This window comes from Lutra lutra, chromosome 15 (assembly GCF_902655055.1).
Source record: "Lutra lutra chromosome 15, mLutLut1.2, whole genome shotgun sequence".
Lineage (NCBI taxonomy): Eukaryota > Metazoa > Chordata > Mammalia > Carnivora > Mustelidae > Lutra > Lutra lutra.
In genome coordinates, this window is record NC_062292.1 from 66,196,771 (window position 1) to 66,209,079 (window position 12,309).

Consider the following 12,309-nt stretch of genomic DNA (forward strand, 5'->3'; position numbering starts at 1 on the left):
TGGAAATCAGGGCTCCGAGGGCAGGGAAACTGGACGGGGTGACAACACAATGGACACGTGCCATCACACCCTTGTCCAAACCCATAGAATGTGCAGCCCCCAGACCGAAGCCCCACGTGACCGCGGACGTTGGGTGGTAACGGTGTGTCAGTCAGTGTGGGCTCATCCGTGGTTGTGAATGGACCCTTTGGTACCGCATGTTGAGGGCAGGGGAAGCAGGGCACGTGTGGGGGCAGGCGTAGAGGGGAGCTCTGTAATTTTTGCTCAGTTTTGTTGTGAACCTAAAAAGACCGTAAAAAATAAAGTCTATTTAAAAAATGAAAAAGGGTGTGTTACGGTGTTTAAAGGCAGCGGAAGCACTCTCTGCACCAGAACACACAGGAGGACCGAAGCTGGTACAAAGCCCCGTGGGCAAGAGGATGAGTGACCCCACGTTGGGGGGGTTTCAGCATCCGGGGCACTTCTAAAAGGGAAGAAGACAGGGACTTTCATTAACTAAACATCTCCCCTGTACCAGGCGTTGGTCAGGTTCCTTTCCCGGGTCCCTTGATTCCTCCCGGGAACTCGTGAAGGCTGGTTCGGCTTAGCTGAGACCTCCCTCGCTTCTAGATGGGATCTCTGGTGTGCTTTGCCCCTTGTCAGAAGGAGTTCAGATCCTTGAAGGGAACGGTCTGGCTCAGCATCCTAAGTGACCACTTCTAATTGGTGCGGACATGGTCACAGGGCTTCTGAAGGGACACGGGGACTCCACAGACCTACAGCTTGATCGGGGTTATGCCCTTTCTTGAGCCTTTCCGTGGACTGGGGTCATCTCTCTGGTACTATGGAATTAGGGGTGTCCCTGTGACTGATCCCAACAGCCATCAGCAAAGGTAGATTTTATTCCTGAGCCACTCACTCCGTGCCAGCAGGAACTAGCTCACATCTTGCAGCCACCTGAGGAGTAGATAACGATTCCCATTCTCAGTTCTGAAAATGGGGCAGGAAGGGCTTAGCTAAACTGCACTACGTCCCCTAACTGCCGATTTGTGGACGTGGAATTCAAACGCCAGGTTTTCTGACTGATGTGCCAACTCGCCACTGACAGTCCTGGCGGCCAGGAGACACAGCGCCCGTACGCGCGGATAGACAGACGCAGACGAGCAGGGATGTGCTGACAGGCAGGTGATCAGAACCCACTTTATTATTTTTTTTCTAGAAGGAAATGATCTTTTTTTTTTCTTAAAAAGGAAATGAGAGTTTAAAAGAATAATCTGAAAGAACAAACAATGTGGCAGCACCTTCCCTTGTTGGATCTCAGATGGTGTACGCCCCTCTTTGCGGGGGCTGGGCACACCGTTGTCTGTCTTGCTATTCCCTGTTTCCTCCTCACTTCCTTCACTCTCAAGAAACTTTTTTTTTTTTTTTTAAAGGCATAAGTTAGTCTACTACTCTAGATCCTTGATGCTGTTTTCCTGGGTACCAGAATGAAAAACACATTATTTATCATAGTTCAAAAAATTGGAGTTCAAAGAAATCATGGAATTCACAAAATCCAATCTCTGTATTTCAGTACTACAAAGATAGGGGTCAGGGAAAGCGTTAGACTAACTCTGAGTCCGTTAGTCAGTGGCAGAGCCTAGATTCATACTCAGGCCTATTGGCCCCCAGTCCTGTACATCCACAGCTCCTCCCGTGAGCACAGGGAACAGATAGTGGCTCCGGGGACACTGGGACCCTGTTGTCTCCTGACAGGGCCTGGGGAAGGGACTCTCTCGGAAGTTCCATGTACTACAGCTGCTTCCTTGACATCCTGGTCTGCATTCCCATGTTCCCAATTAGTACAAAATGAGGGAGGCAAGCAGAGAAGACAGGGGCCTCCCCAAAGTGCCCGCTCCCCAACTCAGGCAGGGGGAGGTCTCTGCAGACGTCATGCTGATAATTACCAAAGTTGAGACTGTGCCTCATTAAGCAGGCGGAGCCCCTGGGAGCTGTACCCTTGCCTCACCCTCTCGCTTGCCCAGCTTAATTAAGCAGCTTGTTTGCCTTCTCATTAGCAAACTTGTTAGTGCCTTTCTCTGTCCCCTGAGCTGCTCAGAAGAAAAGTTTTGCAGGAAGGATTCCTTGGCTGGATGGGTCTGGCCGTCCTGCTTCCCTATGGGAAATCTAGGTTATCCAGGTCCTTCAGACAGGCTCTGTGTGGCATGAAGGTTCAGCGTTAGGTCCAAGGTGCCTTTGTTTGACCCAAGTGGAGTGGAAGCAAAGCCTGATCTGGTTAAGGATATGACAATTCAGTCCTACTGTCTGAGATCCACAGAGGACCAGGGTACCAGCTAAGGCTTATTTTGGACATGTTGTTCAGAGACTGCCAGCACCGTCTCTGCTAGGTGTGAGCTGGGAGTCTCTCCATGCACGCAGGCTCTGTGTTACACACGACAGAAACAGAAGACTCGGTGTATCAGAGGTCTCAAACCCTGCCCTGTCTCCCCATCCTCGCTGTCCCCCACCATTTGTAGGGATTTTTAACTAAGTTAGATCATCACTCTGTCCTTGGACATTTTCTGGGCTCCCCATCCCCACCCAGAAGGACTCTCTCAGCTCTGTACTGTCCACCACACATTCCCCCGTCTCAGGAGTGCCTCAGCACCAAGCAAGGCAGGACAGGACACGCGCTGACTCCCCATGTAGCAAGCAGAGGTCCAGGGCTCTGGGAGTTTACCCAGAAGGGACACTGACTACGCAAGTCGGGGGTTTGTAGCCCTTGGTAAGGAAGGTCACGTGAAATGACATTCAAAGTGGCCAGATCTTTCAGCCCCTTCAGACCAGCCATCAGTAATTTTATTCAATACCTATATGTCTACCACCAACACATTAGTAGGGACAGCAGAAATGTGATTTGAGAGTCCACTGAAGTGGTATCTACACTTACACTAGGGAAACTGAGGCTCAGAATGTTCCAAGACTAGTCTAGGAAAAAGATGGATCTGGTACTCATGCCCAGGTGAGTGGGGGGAGGGAAGGAGCAGATTTTAGGTGAAGGACAGATACAGGTAGGAAGGAGGTGGGTTCCACGATTAGGGACAGCCCAGAATGGATGGAGAGGAAAGCACACAAACAGGGGGTAACTTGGAGACACAATTAAAGGCAATAGATTCAGAAAATACTGGAGCTCTGCGTTACTGCGGTTCACCTGCCCTGACCTGTGGCTCCAGATCGGCTGAAAAAACTCATCCTTGGTCTCTTAATGCACCCAGGTTCCGTGCCAGGCGTGGCCGAAACGGAAGAGTCATTAGTGTGTCAGGGGTCTCAGACCTGCCTGTCTCCCCATCCTTGCTGCCCCCCTGCCAGTAGGAGTTTTTAATCCCGTTAGACTATCCTCCAGCCCTTGGTTCCTGGACCCCAATCCAGATGCCTGAGGCCCAAGTCTTGTTTGTTCTGATGGGGACGCTGCATTGTCTCACCGTTCAGGACGCACCCTAGCCGGAGTCCCCCACAGGTGGGCACGCACTGGGGACGGGGATGCTCGTTCCTTCTTCGTGTCCGTTCAGCAAATGTAGCCTCGCCTAGCAAGAAGCAGACCGTCTTGGAGAGTCAGCCGAGACACCCAGGAAATCATCTAGTCCCATATTTTCAAACAAACAAACAATATTAGAACCATAATATATGAAGCAGATATGCACAAAGTAGAAAACAGACTCAGGAGAAAGTAGAAGTGGGGACTGGAAGGCCCGGCCACTCCTGACCCATTCTTCTCCCCAACCCCTCACTAGTTCCTCCTCCTCTGAGGTCGTAGAGTCCTGTCTTCTCGCTCTTCAGACCAGTGAACTGCAGGCCGGGAGGTGACTGGCCTTCCTGAGGATGCATGCCTTGTTGGTGATAAAGACAGGACTGTGGCACGGCAGAGACAGGTCTTGGTCCTCATAAAATTGTTTTTAATTGTTTTTCTGTAAAGATTAAAAAAATTAACAAAGATTCCTAGAGCTGCTGTGGAGAGACATGGACCCAACCCCAGGTCCCAGTCCACTCCAGCAGGTTTGACCTTGGCGACACCCATGACCTCGTCCTCTCTTCCCACCAGAGCCTCAGCGTGTGGCTGCTCATTCCCTCCTGCCCAGGAAGCTTTGATTCTGTGATTGTGATACTTCCGAGAGAAAGCAGGGCCTGAGATCTGCATATCCAGGACAGAGTGGGGGAGGTATTGGTCTAAACCCCAGTTTGCCACCTCTGTGCCCATAAAACACATAACCTCTCAAATACCCATTCTCTCATCATGTTATACGTCTGTATAATGATCTCCACACAGTTCTACAAGGATTAAAGGAAACAACAATACAAGGTCCTAACCCTGAGCGCTCTTGACAGTGCAGAGGTGTTCCATAAATAATAAAGCACCTTACTATCCCGGAGGCAGGGCAGTGGGGTGGTTCTGGAAAGGCCTTTGAAGCCCGGATTCCTGATTCCATCAATCATTATCTCTACCGGTTTCTCGTTCCATGACTTTGCACGAGGCACTCAATCCCATCTGGAAAATGAAAATTCCGCCACAGTGGAATCTTACTTAAGTAAACTTGTGAGGGCTCCATTACTTTATACCTGGAAAGCATATAGACTAATAAACCCTACATATGAGATGGTCATTATTATTTCAAATTGGCCACATAGGTTTCTGCCGTGAGAATTCCTTTCCCTGAGCAAGCCCCATTTTGCATGAACCTCTCATGGCCTTCACGTGTGGGTCAGTGGAATTGGTAAGACTCCAAATCAAGCATCTTCTATGGGTCTAGGTTTCCAAAATCGCCCTGGAGCCTCCTGTGAGTTTCTCCCTACCCTTGCAAAATTAACCCTTTGCTCTAATGCATGGCTCTGGGGTCCTTATCTTTGCCTGCATTGTGCTCTCTCAGTATCTCTTACTGAGGGGAGCTCACGGGTCAGGGCATTCCTCGGTGGCAGGCCAAAAACACCCCCGGTGAATGTTCGGGTCCTACTCTTCAGTACTGCAAGGTGAGCCGTAGAGATTGTAGTCCCACCATGGGGACAGACGTGCTAACCTAACAACTCCGGCAAGTCCACATCCCACCCGACTCATCATATGCAGCCTATGTGTCTGTCCATTGACAGTAAATGAAAAAGGAATGAATGAGTGATTAGAATTCCCGAAGACTTAGTGAGGAGGACGGGGAGGAGGTCCTCTTCCCAACCCCACCAGCAATCATTCCTCTCTTGGACCTCAGTGCAGTGTGTTGGATTCACCCTCCCACTTAATTCATGGGCTTTTCAAGGTCTTTCCATTCTGGTCGTCCCTAGAGCAGGGCTTCCTGCCAGATGCAGACATGAGGGGAGAGACTGACTCCTCTCCCTGAACCTCTCCCTTTAAGTGGGAAGCGAGAGCCCCAGGAAATCAGCCCTCTGGGCCATGTGCATGGGTCAGCAAGCAGCCTTTCTGTACACCTCATTGCCTCTTACAAATACTGCTTTTTTTCTTCGGCTATGAGGCGGAAAGAAGTCAGAAGCCACACATCCATGCGACTCATTGGGGGGATATAAGAGAGGATGTGCAGTGAGCCTAAGTATCGCTAGACTTCCGTCCTCCTATGAGCAATGCACCAGAATGGTTCCCCGCAGCCCCGCCAGCAAAGGGTGTGTTTAAACTTCCGAATCTTTGTTAATCTGAAGTTGAGGAAAGCACCTCAATGTATTTAAATTTGTATGAATCTTACTATGAGTCAGGTTGAATATCTCTTCAGACATTTAAGTGCCCCCGTTGTTTTATAAATGCCCATTTTGGGGTGTGTCTTACTCATTCCAAATTAAGCATCTTGAGGAAAGAGATTGTATTTTATACATCTCATACTTTTCTTAATAGTGTGGAAAAAAACACTTAATAAAAACATTTAATTCATGAAGAACAGAATCACTGTTGTTTTCCCTCTCCTCATACTATTTAAGCTACTTTTGATAACACCTTTTTTAACCTTTGGATCCCTTTCTTTTTTTCCCCTTGAAGAACAATATTATATATAAACATGTCCATAATACAGGATATTTAGTTGAATAAAAACGAAAACTCACTTATACAATTGTTTTTAAACAATTACTCATCTCTTATTTCCGACTGCTTCCCATACATAGGCTTTTTTTCTCTTCAAATATTAACAATCATATTGTAAAATGTTGACACTTTGGAAATCTTACTTTCTTCATTTAACACCCTGGCCCAGTCCTCAGTTGCTACATTGTTCCCTTTTGCTACACTGTAAATGCTTGATGGAGGCATCAGAAGGTACCTCTTGGTCTTGCTCTGCTGCTAATACAGAACAAATGTTAGGTGAGCACAGCTGGCTGGGGGAGGATGACATGGAGAAAACAAGTGTCTTCCTTAGCCAAGAAAAGTGTACACTTGGAACACTCCAACTTTCATATTCTTTCTTCTTGCTACTTTTAACTTAAACACTGCCAAATCTTTAGCACAAATTATTGCATCGATCTGGGTTTGTGTATAAGCTTCTTATAAACGCACGTGCTTGATTCATTGATTGCTTTCTGAAGGCAAATGCAGTCAATGTAATATACTCCATTGCCCAGCCAGTAGCTTTAGAATCAGGCACTACAGAGCACGGGGAAGTCCATCTCAGAATCTCACAGATCCATAAATGAGGCTGCAAATTCAGGGTGTTGATGTTTGGGACTGTGGGGGATGCAGCAACATTGCCAAATGGCAGTAGCAAACGTCCATCCTGGAGGAAGGGCAGGTGTTCCGGTGACAGGGAGTATAGGGTCAGGGCTAGAAATAACTGAATGAGAACCTCTAACTGTCCAACCATCTGTGAAATATTTACTCAAGTAGAGATTCATCTGATCTCGAGGTTACATTGTTTTCTAAAGTAAAATTGTCAAAACCAAGTAAACTACTCTAGCTCTCGCAGGAAAATTTTCTCGGTTGACCCGAAGGCATATGATGTTTGGTTCTAAGTCTATGTAGTCTATGTGCAACTCTCTCATGGTTAATGTATTGAGGGCCCATTCAGTTATGCTACAATCTTATCCCGTGTCTCTGATTCCTAAGTGTTAAACCACATTTGCATCTATAAGTGAGAATCTGTTATTCTCCAATGGGTTAATGATTTCTGTCTGTTATTTATATGGGCTTTATATCCACCCAGGGCACATACATGTATAGTACCCCATTGAGGTCAGGGTTCAGATGCTGACTGCAGGACCTTTACGAAGGTGATACTGACGGCCATAACCTGAGAGGGATGACAGAAAGCTGGATCAGGAGCACATAGGTGTCCCGCCTACCAGTAATGGTGGTGGTGGGCTAAGGGGAATGGCAGGGGTGGGGGAGGTGGTGGTGGTGGTCTGGGCCAGCACTTGGCACATGATGATGAGTGCATCGGTGATTGGGTGATAGCAGACGTGGACAGCCATTGCTGGTGGTCATCATGATCGTCACAGACAGGAAGGGAGCCAAAGAAAAATGTTGGGGCAATTGACCTTTCTCAAACCATGGCAAGACTAATTGTGGACAAACTGATGGTTTAGTCTTCCTGGGTCATCCAGCTCTTGTCTTTGGTGGCAATGAAGCTGATCAAGAAGTCTTACAAGGCAATTTTTAGAAAGATGACACTCACTTCTCTTACCGTCCACGTGTGCACAGGATTATGTGAGACGGGCTGTCTCTCCTCAGAGAAAGCTATAGGGAACTTGCACAGACTTGTGGTGGCCCACCGAGGCAACGCCCCAAGACTGGATTCTGAGCCCTACAGCCAGGGGGGCAGAGTTGAGAAAAATAGCTTGAGAAATGGAGAAGATCTGCCTCATCCCCCTGCACCCAACTTCCTGCCTCAGAGGAACCCCGGGGGAGACCCAGTCACACCCAGCAACCCCAGGGAGCACACAGCAAGTGCCCAGGGAGACTCGTGTGTCTGGGTACATGAGCTATAAGTAGGGGAGAGTCTTGGGGTAGAAAAGATGCTGAGGAGGACGCTGTGAGTGTTAATGTCATCCAAACAGACAGGTAATGGGCAGGGATGGGGCAGCAGAGGTGAACGTAGGGAAGCGGAGGACGAAGGGAGGGCACTGACCTTTCCGAAGAGAGACCATTAGGGTGTTGGGGGTGGGAGGAGAAGTCTGGGACCTTAGTGTAGGTCACTTATCTCAACCCTCACCCCAAAAACCTTTCTTGGTGACTTTAGGGAACCATACATTTTCTGTGTTGTAAGAGTCTTAGAAAACATCTGCTCAAACTTTTTTTTTTTTTTTAATTTTATTTTAGAGAAGAAGTGGAGCATATGTGAGGAGAAGTTGCTTAGCTCTGGTGCATAGCCGGTCAGTGACGGAGCGCGCACCGAAGCCCAATGCCCAATTCAGAGGTGCCGCTTCTTTTGATACCACAGGACTTCTTGCCCTCACGGACGTTTGACCTCACGGTTTTCCTCCATGAGAATTCCTGTTGCATTTCTCCTGTGGAGATCATCTTTCAAAAGACACAGCGTGTCTGCTGAAGGAGCCACCTTCAGGCAGCACGGACCCGAGATGTCAGGGCCTGTTCCCAGAGCCCCCGCAGCTCCGTCATTCCCACCTCTCCCTCCAGAGCTTGTGGCACAGTCCATAAGCACCAGCGGGGCTTCCAGAAACAATCTCTGACAGTCACATCTGGGGGATGACTCCTTTCTTTCCACACCCCAGTCTTGCTGGTCTTTTCATCATTGGAAAGTGTAGGAAGGATACAGGTAGGAATTTTCCTATGTGTCCTGTTTCCTGATGGTGGAATGGACACAAAATCCAGGTGCCTGGCTCTCTAGAACCCAATATTATAAATTAGGAAAGGATTGGGCTGGGACTGGGGGCCTTGGCTTCTAGTTTCTAGGAGACATGGACCCGCTGAACCGCACACGGACCCTGAGTTTCCTTCTTGCTGGTTTCGCGGCCCCTAGGACGCTGCGGCCCCTGGCGTTCTTGGGCACCCTGTGCATCTACATCCTCACGCTGGCCGGGAACTTGTTCATCATTGTGCTGGTGCGGGCAGACGCGGCACTGTCCACGCCCATGTACTTCTTCCTCAGCGTCCTCTCCTTCCTGGAGCTCTGGTACGTCAGCACCACGGCGCCCACGCTGCTGCACACGTGGCTCCACGAGCGCTCACCCATCCCGGCCGCTGCGTGTTTCATCCAGCTGTACGTCTTCCACTCCCTGGGCATGACCAAGTGCTACCTGCTGGGGGTCATGGCACTGGACCGCTACCTGGCCATCTGCCGTCCGCTGCACTACCACGCCCTCATGAGCAGAAAGGTGCGGTTGTGGCTGGTGGGGGCCACGTGGGGGGCCGGCTTCTCCGCGGCACTGGTACCAGCCGGCCTCACAGCCAGTCTGCCCTTCTGCTGGAAAGAGGTGGCCCACTACTTTTGTGACCTGGCCCCACTGATGCGGCTGGCGTGTGTGGACACAGGCTGGCACGCTCGAGTCCACGGAGCAGTGATTGGTGTGGCCACTGGCTGCAACTTTGTGCTCATTTTAGGACTCTATGGGGGTATTCTGAGGGCTGTGCTGAAGCTGCCATCAGCGGCCAGCCGGGCCAAGGCCTTCTCCACCTGTTCCTCCCACATGACCGTGGTGGCCCTCTTTTATGCCTCTGCTTTCACGGTGTATGTGGGGCCACCTGAGAGCCGCTCCAAGGGCATGGACTCGCATATCGCCCTGGTGTATGCCCTTCTCACCCCTTTCCTCAACCCCATCATCTATACCCTCCGCAACAAGGAGGTGAAGGAAGCCATCAGAAGGGTCACCCAGAGGATCAGGGCTATGTTGGAGGGACCCTGATGATCTCTATTGTCACAGCCCAGCTGCCTGGCCACAGTGGGAAGCAGCTGATCACTTAGTCAGTCATCTGGTCAGAGTGACAGTCAACACCAGGGAGCAAACCCATCGATCTATTTGTCAAACATGCAGCCAACGGCCGACTCAGGAGGACATAGTCCAGGATAATCAGACCTGGAAGATGTAGAGGGAAGGGAGATTTATCTTTGATTCCATTCCAGTCTCACAGGGGGAAAAATGCCACAAAAGAGAAGGGGGAAAAAAACAGGGGCTCAATGTAAATGGTTTTGCTGAACCCCTAACCTGGGGAGAGAGCACAGCCCTGGACGGGGAGACAATCTGAAGCTAAGGGGGGCCGTGTCCCAGAGGAAGGGATTCGTGGCAGAAAGCAGCGGCCCGAAGCTCTGACCCCGATGTGAGGCGGTGAGCACGGGCAGAGTGGATGGCCCTGTGGGTGAGGCTGGGAGCTGGACGCGAGGGCTTGCTCTCCCCTGGGGCACGAGCGCGGTGGGAACGCTGAGGGTGTTGTTTGCTTTCTCACCAAGCATCATGTTTCTAAACAGAAACAGAAACCAAGCAGCAAAGAGCCTTGCCTGTCTGGTACGCTAGGCACACAGGTGCCAAGTAGAAAACAGGTCGAAATAGAAAGTCGGGTTTCATTCTGCGCCCTCTCCCCGCCCCAGCCCTTCCCTCCCACCCCCACCCACGTCTTCTGCTGAGCCAAGTTGGAGAACTAACACTTGGGCTTGGCTTCTGGACTTTGCTGATGCGTGAATTGTTGCTCTAGTGCCTGACAAATGGTGTCAGAGGCTTAGGGAGAGAGACAGGCCCCGGTGGAGACCAGGCCACTGAATGGGTCTTGAATACCCTCTCTCCTTTTCAGTTTTATACAAATTACTGCTGAAAAAGTCAGTCCAATGACTTTTTGTTATGTCTGCCCTGGACCAGAGAACAGTGACAGCTGCTTTCAAATTTTTTTTTTTTTTCATCTTTGTGAGATCACCCTGAAGAAGGAAGAATCACCCCAACATTTATGTGAGGAAGATAGAAACGTTCCTGGAGCTGCTGTGAGGAGTCATAGACCCTGCCCATGTCTGTGGGTCTGAGAGTTGATGGGTCCTCTCTGGTGGGCCTGACCTTGACGAGACTGGTGGCCTCATCCTCTCTGACCAATGAGAACCACAGCGTCTGGCTGCTCACATGCCCTCCTGCTCAGGGAGCTTTGATCCTGTGATTGTGACACTTCCTAGAGACAGGAGGGCCAGATATTCACATATCCAGAATGGGGTGGGGGGGGCGGGGTGTTGGCCCAAACCCCAGTTTTGCTGGCTTTTTGACTAAGATCCTAAAATTAAAAAAAAAAAAAAAAAAGTAACTCTTCTCTTTGGACTTCTTTTGTTTTCTTTAAAAAAAAAAAAAAATCCTATAACAAAGAGTTCCGGCGCACCTGAGTGGCTCAGTGGGTTAAAGCCTCTGCCTTAGGCTCAGGTCATGATCCCAGCATCCTGGGATCGAGCCCCACATTGGGCTCCCTGCTCAGTGGGGAGCCTGCTACCCCCAACCCCCTGCCTGCCTCTCTGCCTACTTGTGATCTCTTTCTGTTCAATAAATAAAATCTTTAAAACAAAACAAAACAAAACAAAGAGTTCCTTTACAACCCGTCTGCCTGGACTTGAACATTAATTCTACCATTTGCTTCCTGTGGCCTTCGACGATGCACTTAACTTCTCTGTGCCTCAGTTTCCTGATCTGTAATACAAGGACAGTCATAGAACTCTGAGCACTGTATAAACATTGTTATCACTTCAGAGATTTCCATATCCATTCTGCAGTGGAAATTTCTTTCTGTGAAAATGCTTTGTTTCACACATAGCTCCCATTTTTATTTTGTGTGAAGCCAGTAGAACAGGTAACATTCCAAAGGAAGCATCTCCTTTGGATCCGTGTCCAGCGCCCACCGTGCACAACCTGAGGAATTGCCCCTGCCTGCGTGAAGCCCACATGGCCTCCCAAATGCAAGGGGCAGTACCCCGCTCTGCTGATGGGCTAAGCCCTGCTTCCGTGCTCTGGTCTTTCCTCTCTTCTCACACCTCTTCTCACTTGGAAGCTGTGTGCGGAGTGGTGGCAAGTGCAATGGAAACAACTTTGTTCTCTGTGGGGGCAGCACCAAGGAATGCCGCGGGGTTGCTTGTCCTTGCCATGGCTCGAGTCATACTAAGTCAAAGCCCCGTGGATCCCGTCTCTGTGGGTTAAGTTAAGTGCGTGGTGCACCTTGGAACTCACCATCCCATTTTGGAGACACAAGTTGTTAACAAACAACTCAATGCAGCCCCGTTGGTTTCTAGTACTTGGTATTCCAGTGGATTTATGAACAAAGACACGAGCAGTGAATGAACTCTTGAGACTCAAATGAGTGTCACAGAGATCAGTGCCCGCTTATAACCCCAGGGGACAGGATCTTACTTAGGTCTCTTCACTGCTCCAAATTCCCCCTCACCTTCATTTTACAACTTT

General features: G+C 49.7%; 1 protein-coding gene across 1 annotated transcript; it reads left to right on the forward strand.

The window, feature by feature from the left end:
• The first annotated feature begins 8,497 nt into the window (after window positions 1–8,497).
• On the forward strand, window positions 8,498–10,465 carry LOC125086281 (olfactory receptor 6N2-like). Its single transcript, XM_047705504.1, has one exon. It carries the CDS (start codon window positions 8,854–8,856, stop codon window positions 9,796–9,798), a length of 945 nt encoding a protein of 314 aa, XP_047561460.1. The 5' UTR covers window positions 8,498–8,853; the 3' UTR covers window positions 9,799–10,465.
• The last annotated feature ends 1,844 nt before the right edge of the window (window positions 10,466–12,309 follow it).

What these genes read in the sequence shown, in the direction of transcription:
- LOC125086281 (XM_047705504.1), top strand. Translation starts at nt 8,854, where the DNA reads ATGGACCCGCTGAACCGCACACGGACCCTGAGTTTCCTTCTTGCTGGT.